Source organism: Pectinophora gossypiella, chromosome 6 (genome assembly GCF_024362695.1).
Source record: "Pectinophora gossypiella chromosome 6, ilPecGoss1.1, whole genome shotgun sequence".
In the NCBI taxonomy this organism is placed as follows: Eukaryota; Metazoa; Arthropoda; class Insecta; order Lepidoptera; family Gelechiidae; genus Pectinophora; species Pectinophora gossypiella.
The window spans coordinates 7,367,864-7,380,653 of record NC_065409.1 but is presented as its reverse complement, the minus strand read 5'-3'; the positions used below and the strand labels follow the sequence as shown (position 1 = coordinate 7,380,653).

At 38.5% G+C, this 12,790-nt stretch overlaps 3 protein-coding genes across 3 annotated transcripts in view; 2 read left to right on the top strand and 1 right to left on the bottom strand.

The window, feature by feature from the left end:
* Positions 1 to 338: 338 nt before the first annotated feature.
* On the bottom strand, positions 339 to 1,260 carry LOC126367943 (lebocin-4-like). The gene has a single exon (XM_050011749.1). It carries the CDS (start codon positions 1,202 to 1,204, stop codon positions 518 to 520), a length of 687 nt encoding a protein of 228 aa, XP_049867706.1. The 5' UTR covers positions 1,205 to 1,260; the 3' UTR covers positions 339 to 517.
* Positions 1,261 to 3,630: 2,370 nt separating this feature from the next.
* LOC126367257 (NCK-interacting protein with SH3 domain-like) overlaps positions 3,631 to 12,790 on the top strand; it is a 38,191-nt gene continuing 29,031 nt past the window's right edge. Inside the window, exon 1 of the mRNA XM_050010677.1 lies at positions 3,631 to 3,649. The gene's annotated coding sequence lies outside the window, so the exon portion shown is untranslated. The remainder of the gene's footprint in view (positions 3,650 to 12,790) is intronic.
* On the top strand, positions 4,230 to 11,606 carry LOC126367258 (NCK-interacting protein with SH3 domain-like). Its single transcript, XM_050010678.1, is given in 11 exon segments — positions 4,230 to 4,704; positions 4,781 to 4,965; positions 5,045 to 5,351; positions 5,460 to 5,671; positions 6,454 to 6,616; positions 6,619 to 6,686; positions 7,269 to 7,391; positions 8,206 to 8,389; positions 8,905 to 9,126; positions 9,472 to 9,644; positions 10,522 to 11,606. Coding segments are annotated over 11 exon segments (1,854 nt in total). The 5' UTR covers positions 4,230 to 4,679; the 3' UTR covers positions 10,714 to 11,606.

The window sequence follows — 12,790 nt, the reverse complement described above, 5'->3', positions numbered from 1 at the left end:
TTACCAACCCCATCAACCCTGATATCGTGGTGATCGTGGATTTATAAGAATTCAGTCACAATATGAACGGTAACGAAGACATAGGTATACTCACCCTTTGGGGTACCTACTGCTAATTTGTTTTCGAAATATTATTAAAAATACAACTACAACTATATATTTGGTTTATTTTGGTTAACGAAGACTTCATACACAAACCTACTCGTACGTGTTGTGAAATGTCTCTATTTCTTCAAATCTCTACATATACGCACGTGGAATAAATCTATAAAACAAGTGTAACTTACCTAAGACACAATAATTCATAACTTTACTGTTAATTAAATAAAAAACAATCACTTATTTCAGGCAAATAGCCATAATTTTTATTTGAATTTTTTATTTAAGTACTTATATAGGTATCTAAACAAAATCTAAAATACTGGAGTAGGGGAGGGCGACAAACAAATCTTTAAATATTAGATAAAAGACTTCGTTAAATATTTTTTATTTAAACGACATTAAGAATATCTATCCATCACTGAATTTCTTCTTCATCGAACTGGTCAACACTTCTGGATTTGCGAGCACCACCAATTCTCTGCCACGGCTGCGTGCGGACATTTGGGTTCCAGTTAGGGATGATCACGTCACGGTGGGATGGTTTCTTCAGGCCAGGAATGTGGAGGTCACGTACCGTTCTAGCGTAGATTGGATATGGTCCGCGGGGATGACCAGGACGAGGCCTGAAGGGGTTGTAAGGTTTGGGCATAGTCGGCCGGAAGGGATCAAAATCTAGAGGGGCTATGCTTCTTGCATTACGACGATTGTATCCAGGATGAGTGGCTCCCGTGTCCCTGCTACCTGAAGAAGAAGAGTGCCCTCCGTGGCGTCTAGCGCTGGGCGAGTCCACACTCCGGACGTGTCTTGTGTTTGAGTCCAGGTTGATGTCGTCGATGACTGAGGGTAGGACAGGATGGTCACCAGTAGCCGGCGCACGGTCTATGTCGTCTCCGTTCCATAGCCACAGCGGCTCATCATCGCGAGCTTCGCGTACCGTTCTGATGATAGGTCCTCTTGTTACAGGTGGCCTGTATGTTGGCTGGATGATTGTAGGATAATATTTTGTGGGTGTCCTAAGCGTCGGCAACACGTAACGCTGACATGTCACGTCTGCTACTAACACTGCGAGTGCGACACTCGCTATGACTATTAGTTTCACCATTTTCACCAGTTAAACACGATGGTTTCTTGAACACTAATAGGATCCCCGGGAACATAAGTATTTATATGGACGTTTGAGGAAATTGAGGTAATTAACCGAGTTTAAAATACATCGTAAAATCAGGGAAGAACCGGGCTTACTTACTCCATTGTTTGGACATCTGTGGTATGAATAAGTCAATGAATCGATAACCTTATGACTCAGTGCAAAGAGGTAACTACATATTATTTTGATCGCGCGCATTTTTTGTGCGCATAGTTGACGAAGAGTGATAGATATAGATATATCTAGGATAAGCCTCTGCCTACCCCTTTGGGGATACAAGCGTGCAGGTCCAAGGATTTTTTAACGTGACTTACTGTAGATTTGGCGCAAATGGTATTAACTACTTGGCCGGAGCCAGCGAAGGCATAATGACCCCGATTCCTGCAGGCACCTCCTAAGTTTATTTTAAGTTATACCCGTCATTTTCTTAACCGCCGAAAAGGAAAGGGACGGATGATTGTCGACAAGTTAATTTTAAAATGAATGAATAACCCGTGCAAATAAAATAGGCATCTCCTTGGTATGCAATAAAATTAGATGGCGTTTGCAGGAATTAGCACCAATATCTATCTAAATTCTGTATCAAGTAATATATGAAGGAAGACGGTACTTAGGTAGGTACTTATCTCTGAATCCAAATATGGAGGCTTATTTTTTTTACCAGATTCACTGTATCAGCAACTGTAACATCAGCTGACCCAAAAAGTTATCAATAAGTATGACTATGTTTGCTGTGTATAAAACTGCAAACAAAACCCGCGCCCGGCTCGCTTCTCCCGCTTTTTCGGCTTTGTCTGCATCGATCTTTAATTATATGAACGCTACATAACTAAATCATTATTAGTTATTCCCCGATCATAACATGGTGTTTATTTATGTATAAAAAAGTATCAACCATTAGGTTCTTCCCAAATTGTAAGACGAATTTCTTATCTCTATTTCTTTAGTCGTTCCTACAAATGTTCACAATTATTACTTTAATTAAATATTATTATCACGTTAGAAAGAAAGAAACATTTATTACTTCCGGACACCACAGACACAGACAGACAGGTACATTACATTTAACACAGGACAGAAACCACACGGAAATCACTAAGTACACAGACAAAAAAAAATATAAAATAAAAAAATACCAAAACAAAAAGAAAAACAAACCAAATTCATAAAAACAATAATAATAAAACAAAGTATCTAAATGCAACGCACTGACGGCCCGATCATCTGCGGTGGAGTCCGGAATAAAAGGACCTCGCTCAGCATAAGTCGCGGCGTGAGCCACGACGCTGGTATTCTGCGGGCCCTGCCGAGTGAGGCCACGGACATCGCGGTATATATGTACATAGATACATACTACTTAAACTTACTTACATATAATTATTTAGTATTACAAAATTATAACAATTACGTTAAAGCTGTACAACGCCATCTTTATTGTTTTTGGTGAACGTAACCTGGAAAGTCCCTCATTATGTGTAAGTATGATAGCTTACACACTACATCGATATCCGTCATTTAAAAAAAATATTAACTAAGTTAACAAAGATACAGACCACGGGGATTACCCAGATGTATCCAGAGGATCTATCATCAGCTGCTATGGCTGTGGAATAGAGACCACACAAACTGCATAAACCGTGTGCCGGCTATCTAATGGTGACCGTCCCGTCACTCCCGTCTTCCGTCATCGATAATAGACCTCTAACAAAAGTCACGTCCGAAACGTGAACTCGCCCAGCGCTAGACATCACGGAGGACACTCTTCTGCAGGAACACAGGAGTTATTCACTCTGAATACAACCGTCGTAATCATCATCACCAGCCCATTAAAGTCCCCACTGCTGGGGCACGGGCCTTCCCTATGGATGGATAGGGAAATCGAGCCTTAAACCACCACGCGGGCCCAGTGCGGATTGGTGGTTATTAACGACTGCTAATGCAGCCGGGACCAACGGCTTAACAACCCTTCCGAAGCAAGCTCGAGATGAAAACTTTTTTTTTACCGTCGTAATGCAAGAAGCATATATTATGATAGTTCTCTCCTGTACTTAGTCCGTCTCACCATGTCCTTGCGCAGCGTAATCACCTGGCTCTTTTTTACCGGCTTCAAAAAAGGAGGAGGTTCTCAATTCGACCGTATATTTTTTTTTTAATGGCAACTTTTATCATAGTTTGACATTTCGTTTGAGCTGATTCATTATTATTGCTCATCACTTCTTATTAATGTAATCATAAAATAATAATGATTTGGGAACGTTTTATTATCTTTCTATTCAACACGAATAAACAATACAAAAACTTGCAGTTTGAACCTAATATTAATATGCTTTACCCGTAGAAAGTGAAAATTAATGTTGCTGAATTGAATAATTCTTATTGGAAACATTGGAATCAAAGTAGGTAAGTCACTACGATAAAAAAAGAGAAATGTCAGTGTCAAACTGTCAAATTGGCAAATTGCAGAACTCTAGCAGAATTGAGGCTTTTCGGCGGGAAACGGGAACGGGACGGTTGCTTTCTTCATTGAGTAATCTAAATAATTAATACGAAGTGGTGTTTTGTGGTTAATGATCGCATTAAGTTAGTCGGAAGACATTCGCGAGTGTTATTATATTGGAGTATTCAATAAACAAAGTGTATCTGCCTATTTTCGCTTCGTGCTGGGAAGCCGCTTCATAACTCAAAAGTTTATGCGGACTTTTGAGTTAATTCGTTTGGGGTTCGGAGTAGGAGTCTACTCCGAGGGTGGGGGCTTAGGTTTCATCATCATCACCTTTCATCATTTCATTAATCATCAAGAAAAAAAATACGTCAGACATGGCTGTATGGGCATAGTTCCCTTTGCCTTACCCTTCGGGGAAAACCAAAACAAAAAAAAAAAAAACTAGCAGAATTGAAATTGATTTGTTGATAGATGGCTTTTTGGCGGGAGGCGGGAACGGGACAGTTGCTTTCTTCATTGAATGATCTAAATAATTAATACGAAGTGGTGTTTTGTGGTTAATGATCGCATTAAGTTAGTCGGAAGACATTCGCGAGTGTTATTATATTGGAGTATTCAATAAACAAAGTGTATCTGCCTATTTTCGCTTCGTGTCAGGAAGCCGCTTCATAACTCAAAAGTTTATGCGGACTTTTGAGTTAATTCGTTTGGGGTTCGGAGTAGGAGTCTACTCCGAGGGTGGGGGCTTAGGTTTCATCATCATCACCTTTCATCATTTCATTAATCATCAAGAAAAAAAATACGTCAGACATGGCTGTATGGGCATAGTTCCCTTTGCCTTACCCTTCGGGGAAAACCAAACCAAAAAAAAAAAAAAAAATTGTTGATAGATTGGAAGCAAAAAACATGAAATCGTGTAAATAAACAAATGTTTACAGACAGTATCATTTTCTGAGAAAGACTCAAACACCGCTGAATACCGCAATCATGGGTGACGGACCAAACGGGTTTGGTAAGTGGTTTATCCATTGTTTTCCCTATTCTTTTTGGGTGTGGAATTAAGTTTTGACTTAAATGTTGTATTTTAGATGACATTGAAATACTCAAAGCCCTGTATGACTTCGAGGCTACCCAATCCAAGACTCTCAGCTTCACCGAGGGCGAATTCTTCTTCCTTCAACAAACCAACTCCAAGCAGCGAAATTGGTGGCATGTCGTTAATAGGAAAGGTCAAGTCGGGTTTGTTCCCTCCAATTACGTCGCCTCAGTCAAGGTAACAGTTCATTCCTATTGTACTAATCTATGATCAGACTAGAATGCTTCAATAAATTGAGTTTTATTTTATTTACTAGGTGGAGCCGGAATTCTTGCTGGCTTTTTTGAATGACTGCCTTAAGAATCTCAATGATAGTGGCATGGCGTCACAGAAGCAAGAACTGGTAACTAGATTGAATGAAAAGAAGAAACAAGTCCAGGTGTCTTTTAAGCCTCATACTAAGAAGCCACCAGCACCCAAGCCTCCACCACGCTTTGATGATAGTACCCCTCCTAATGGAGTATCACCATCATTTGATTTACGGCCTGTGGTATCCCAACAACATATTAGCGAAGAGAGGGAGATTCAGTCTCCTAAATCTTTGAATAGCAACACTACTAAAGGTACAGTTTTGTTATATTTGTAATAGAAATAAAATTATAATTCTTAGCTCAGTTCTTGAAAACGTTTTATTAGATTCATTTGTTAATCTAAAACTTTCAATATTCTAGATACTCATGAAGTGAGAAAGAATAAGTCCACTCTGAGCAAAACCTCCCAACAGCTGTCTTCTGACACCGACAACCAGGATGACAGTCAGGACAGCAGTGAGAGTATCAAGCCTAATGCCATTTATGAGATTGTACAAGCTGTGAGGAAGGAGACCCAGCTAAGCCATGAAATGTCCAAAGTTGCTGTTGAAACTGTTCTCATTTCCCTTAGAGTAAGTACATCCAAATATTCTAGATATCAAGACATAATGAACATATTTCAAATTCTACATTGACCTTTGTCTACAATTCTTATCATCCTTTACTTTGTCACACTAAGTAACTACCTCTTATGAAAACATTATGTATGTACATTGTTTTAAGTTTACGCAGTTATTATCATAATTAAAGTACATAATAACGGGTTCTTACCGCATTTAAATGGGGATATGAGACTCCCTGTCAGGGAGTCCCATTATTGTGTGCTTTAATTATTATGTATGTACGTAAAAAAAATTCTCTCCTTCCGAGAAACTGTGAAAGGCATACTTACAATACAAGAAAATAAAATTGCTATTCAAAATGCTAGATTAAGTAAATTAAATTCATCTTTTTTGGGGTTATGTATATGTTTTTACAATAAAAAACCAGATAATATTTCAAATTTGTCAGAAAATAAATTTAAAGCTCATGTGAATCTTATTATAACATTAATGACTACCTAAAGGATAAAAATGTCTGGTATTGAATGTGCTCCTCTAGTTATTAAATAACTTGTAATGTATACCCTCATTGGTTTTTAAAAGATGTGTTGCTGTTGCAGTTTCTTGACATTTCTTCTCCTCAGCCATAACACCTTGCGAAATGACGTAAATTCAAAAATGTTATATTGACCTTCAACAAGTTTATCCATGATAATTACATTAAATGAATGATTCTGATTTCTCTCATAATAATGTTATCATCATCATGTCCAACATAACATTTGCATATTTGTGTTTATCTACATTTCTAGGAATTCTTGCCCGGTGGTGCTGCCAGATCTATTATAGATGCATTACTCAGGGAAGCCAACAGTAACATTACCTGTCCGAAGAATGCGATTGATGCAGCACCTGATGCACTGAGGATGATGACAGCTCTCAACTCCCTCTCCAAAGCAGCCAATGATGCTCAGCAGAGGGCTGGGCATTACATGATGATGCTCATGATATACAGACTCAACTGCTTGAGCTTATTTCGGTCATGGTATGTGATCTTGATTGTCAATAATGTTATTTTTATTTGCTATGTATTTTACTTTAAGTTCTCTAAGATAACCATTTGTAAAGCTCCTTGGTTCATAACAAATAAAGAAATTTATGACAACCTGAAAATGAATACAGTGAAGGAAGAAATCAAGGGTTCAGTCCTAAACTATCAAGCAAGGCTGAAAAAACATCCCAATGAATTGGCAATCCAGCTTACTAATCAAACTTATAGGAAACAACTCAAAAGAAAAGATATACTAGAGCATTCAGAAGAATGAGTGGTCATAGCTTAGCTAATTATGAGTAGCTGTCCTTGCTGGAGGACACACTCTCCCTGACACCTGAAGTTATAAGTAAGTACTTATAACAAATCTAAAAAAAAAAAGAAGATACTGATATTGCAGTTTTAGCCATGAAATAAGGATATTAGTGGACAAAAAAGAGTCATAACCCAAAAAAAATGGCAAAACCTATGGAGCCTATAGTATTGTCAGTTACTAACAATATTATGATATTTTCTTTTGATTCAAAATCTCAAACTAGTTACACTTGTAAATAATAAATCTCCTGTTTGTTCCAGTCTAATGCAGATGTAAACATCTCCCAGCATGTACTGAGCAGTCACCGCTATGCATATGTTACCACACTAGTCCAGTACTACCAAATGGAGACCAGGTGGCCCCTGCGACAACTGCTGTTACAGGTAAGATATCAAGAGTTGGCCATTCCATTCTCGTTGTCATTGTTGATATAAATACGATATTGCTTAATGTTCATTTCTTAACTGTTAAAGTCAAATGCTGTAATGAACAATAAAGTACCTTTTCCTAACATAAAAAAAATGTGAGACTCGCCAACTAGGTAGGTACTGAAATTGCGGTATAGCTCTCGCGGTACTACACGGTGAATAGAAGATAAAATGCTACCGGGTGAGAGCCTTCAGCGCTCCCCATTTGTCCGGCCAAGTAGTTAATGCCATCTGCGGCAAATCTACAATAAGTCACGTCAAAAAAAAAAAAAAAAAAAAAAAAAAAAAAAAGATAAAATGATCAAAAAACAGTGTTATTTTTGGATTTGACTAATTTAATGTTAGTCAAGAATGAGTACCACTTGACCACGTTTATTGATGACGTCGCCACTAAGTATTTCATACAAATTCCATAGAAAATTTTGATTTTGACCTTTGATAAGAAGTATTTCATTCATAGCCTATTTTTGTCTATTTCCGATCCTTTTCGAAAGCAAATTATATAAATATTTCTGTTTCTGCACGCAGGGGAGTATGTTCCATACGCCCTCCGGTTAATTGAGGGGAGGCCTGTGCCCAGTAGTGGGACGTACGGTCACGAGCATTAATATGTATACACTTTGGTACCATGTCACATTAACTTTTTTGACAAATTGAACTGTAAGTCTCACTAAATGTCAAATATGTTAGTGCGACAGAGTCCTAAAGTGGGTACATTATAATTGCTCACGACTACGCTGTTAATGTTATGTTTCTGTCCATGTATCAGGCATTTGGCGTAATGTGCGGCCTGGAGCGCACGGCCCTGGCGACGCTGGCGCTGTCGGCGCTGCCGGCGGAGATCGCACGCGACATGCAGGACAACCCGCGCGCAGTCAGCCGCCTCTCACACTCCGCGCTGCTGCTCTCCATGGTCTTGTCCATGGGCGACAAACTGCCTGTCACGCATTTTGGTAAGTGTTTTCAGGAAACAACAATACAACTCTCTGCCCCGCACTAATCTGAGCTTCCCCACTTCACCCCGATATTCGTTAGCGCGTGAGTCGTCAAGGTGTTAGGAATGCGCATTGACGATTATTGTTTCGAATTAAGATAAAATTCATTACTTCCAACTTGTTTTAATTTTGTTTGATAGTTTCAAAAGTAGTGCTGTCCTTCACTTACGATAAGTTTAAGAAAGAGATAGAGCTATTTTGAGAACTGATAAGTTCAAATAAAATTAAATTGTGTCTGCCGGAATCATCACCAATATATCGATACTATAATATTATAAATGCGAAAGTAACTCTGTCTTTTCACGCTTAAACCATTGAACCGATTTAGATAAAATTTGCTATGGAAGACCGTCTGGAAATCATTCCGTAAGGGAATGGAAAAAACGTGTCGTGCATGAAAAGTCGCAAACGGAAAGCTAGTTGTATAAATAGTTGTGTAAATGAGTATCTATAAAATTAAACTGTTGTTCCAGAACAATTGGGCGTGGAGTTCGCTCAGTTCCTTTTGGACCTGATAGAGAATCCTCCGGAAACAGACGTGGACGAGCAGATCCCGGACTTGTTCCTCACCCTCCTGCTGGCATACAACCTGCAGTTCGACAACCCCCACGACAACCTGTTACTGAACGCACTGGAAACCAGGGACAATGCCAAGACCTTCTGCGAAAAAGTGCTGCTGCTACTCAATCGTGAAGGTAGGATAATCCTAAGACCTTGATTTTCAGACGCTACTTAAACAATGTGATTTTTAAAGGACTGGATCTTACGCCTTTAAAGCTTGATAGACAAACGCAAATGTTTGTAGATGTGTTCCGCTTTTCTGGTTCTGTATGCAAGCATAAAACGCCAGTAAAATGCGACTATTATGGTTCATCATATTGTAGACTCGTCATTTTTTTTTTTTATACAGGTAACACAAGTAGCACCCATCAGCAACTATGAAGTTTGGATCATCATGGCTTTGCTAGACATAATAAAAGCCTGTAAATTTTCTCAATCTATAATAGCACTGATGCATTTATATATTTTTTTATTTCCAGAGGATCCAGTACACATATTCGACCACGAGCCCGCGCCTGCGCACTCGGTACTCAAGCTTGTGATTGATCTGTTCACGCGCAAAAAGACTGCCGAACACTTCTACACCAACGACGTGAACGTTGCCATCGATATCATCGTGCGGCAACTTGCTGACCTCTCGCCCGGAGACATGGTAATATAGATTATACCCATATCATCTGGTCCCAGAATCAGTCATTTATTCAAAGTAATTATTATGGATAAGAGCCGTGGTAGCCCAGTTGGTAGAACGCTTGCCTCTCACTTTGTGGTCGCAGGTTCGAATCCAGCACAGGCCTTAACCAATGATTGTCGAATTTGTTTTAGAATTCATGTTTGGATCATAAATGATTATCACATGCTCAGAGGTGAAGGAAAACATCGTGAGGAAACCCACATTCCCGAGAAATGCATTTTTTGGAGGTATGTGACCTAACCTGTATTGGGCTGGTTTTCCCTTCGCTGGTTGGAAGGTCAGACAGGCAGTCGCTTCTTATATTTATGGAAATAGTATACTTAATCACTACACACTACTGACTGACTGACTGTACTGAGCAGACATTCTGTGTAATAAATAGTAGCGACCCTGTTTTACGCAGTATTACTTATTGTCGCTTTGTAGTAACGAGATGCCGCTAGGCGTGAAAGCTTAGCTCTAAGAGCGATGCACAGATAGATAGATAAATAGATAAAATACTTTATTGAGCACAATGGATACAAAATACAAAGATAAGCACAGCATATACAGAAAAACACAATACGCGACCTTATTGCTCATGCAGAAATTTCTTCCAGGCACCCTTTACATACATAAACAGTCTGTATATGTCCTACTTCTGGGCACAGGCCTCCCGTCAAACTACCGGAGGGGGTATGAAGCATACTCGACCACGCAACATTTGGGTACAGGAAAATTTTCTCATCATCATCATGCATATGTTCTCATCATCTCCATTGGAGCGGTCGTCGAGCCCCCATCCCATACGAGAATCTTGCATAACTAATTACTAATAACGACCTATCATCGACAGCGTCGCCAACAATACCTGAAGATCCTCCAAGGCATCATCCGAAACACGGACTATGGCGCGCACCTGCATCGCCGCGACGACCTGCTGCGGTGCTTCGCTCGCATCTTCTGCGAAGAAGGCGACGCCAGTAAGGACGATCAGACGCTGGTCCGGGCCATCTCCAACGAGTTCCCACACTACTTCAAGGCCTAAAACCTCTGACGCAGGTAATGGTGGACGCTCAGAATTATGCTAGTTCATAAAATTACGACATGTCAAGTTTAGGTGTACTGGTAATATCCTAGCATATTTAGGCAACGTTATTTAAAGATCCTATGACCGATAGTGGAGTAAGTACTACACGCGAAGTGATAAACGTATAAGATTGTTTGATGATGAATAATTTATTACTGCCCTAAGAGATGCAATATAAACATTTAATAGAACCAGACTAGATTTGAATTGTAACTTTATGAATAAGGTTTCGAGGAGTAAAAGTAAGCGATTTGTTGGACTGAATGATGTGCGTTGCTAACACAACGTTCCTAAAACGCGTTTGACTAAGAAATTGATATGTACTGGCATAAGATTTGGCAATGGCTTAAAATATGGTCAATTTGAATATTTACTTAAAAATAACATTACAAAGGTTTACATGATAGATGTTATATTAGGTACACAGATTTATCTTGAATTCATCGATAAAAAGTATAGTATTATTAATTGATATATCGTCCCATTTTACTTACCATTTATTTCTATGAAGAAATGTAAAGAAGGCACGTTAAGCCGTTGGTCCCGGTTACCACTTACTGACGTAAGTATGTGGTCGTTACAAGAGCCATAGTAAGGGCCTTTGGCGGCTCAGTAACCTTATCAACCCTGACACCAGGGTTGATAAGGTTGGTATTCCACCACACAACCCACACGATAGAAGAAGAAGAATGTAAAGAAATGATTTTCAATCTAACAATAAAAGTTTTCATGAGAAGCCATTGACTAGCGCCATTTATCAGGCGGCGGTCAAAGTGTGTGGAGCGTTTGTTTCTAGATTTCTGTATAGGGGCCGCTCGGAAACACTTCAAAATTGGCTGTGCTAGTGCGGATTATATAGCCTCGCGTTATTCGATGTGGTCTCGTATTTATTGTTATGTGTGTCTGTAGAAGTTTTGGAATATAAATACAGAGGGTTTAGAACAAAATCCTAACCACAATCTTAAATGTTTCTAATAAAACTAAAGCGTAGGTTTCGTATAATAAAATTGTTTCTTCCTATTGCTGATAGAGGTAAGTACTGCACAATACGAAGCATTTACTCGCATTGCTAATGAAGTTCGTGCGTATCAATTGTATTGTATGTTTTTGAATAAGTATTTTTTGGTTATTTCGTACGACGTCAGTTGTAGCGTATTTTATTCTCTCTATTGTTCTAGTTATATCTGGCCGTAGTAATCAAATGAATAATATTCCTACATAGTGCCATTCCCCTAGCCAAAGATATTAATTCCTTCTAAACAGTCAATTAATCAAATAATGCTTTAAAAAGGTCCGTGTCATGTAAAACATACCTTACATTCCTGTAATATAAATTGCTTGGGCCTAATTTTGCAGTTTTAAATATGCGTAAATTATCGGTACGTAATGCATTCCATGAATCATATAAAAAATGTTTTGACAAAGTGGATTTAAAGAATAAAAAGAGAAGGAGTAGGTATTTAGTTATAACAATTGCACGTACTTATATCACAGATGCAATATTTTTGCTAGTCAATAGTAAATATTATAATCCCATCCGTTACAAAGTATAAGGTATTTAAATTGTAAAACAAATCGGTATTTTTAGATGTTTGAACTTTCATCGACTTAATATTATAAGTATTTGATTCATTTGAGTATTTTATCAACTGAAGTTTGTCGTGAAATACATAATTGCACGTATTTTAAATTATATCCATGTTATTGTTTAGTCATCGACCAATACTTTCAGGGTGTTTGTAGATTTATTGTAACTTATTCTCTCTAGTTAAATAAACTTAAAATCATATTTAGACAACAAATAATACTTAGTGTTCCATATAAATGTGGCACAAATAACTTTCACTCATGTATTATCGTGATTTGGGGGTTAAAATGGCCACATCGAAGCAATTCATCTAAGAAAGCAATGTTGCAATTTGAGATTTGCGCATAAGTGCGTAATGCAAACAAATGTCAAATAGCAATATTGCTTTCTTAGATGAATTGCTTCGATGTGGCCATTTTAACCCCCCCTGTTCGTCTCGATCGTTAA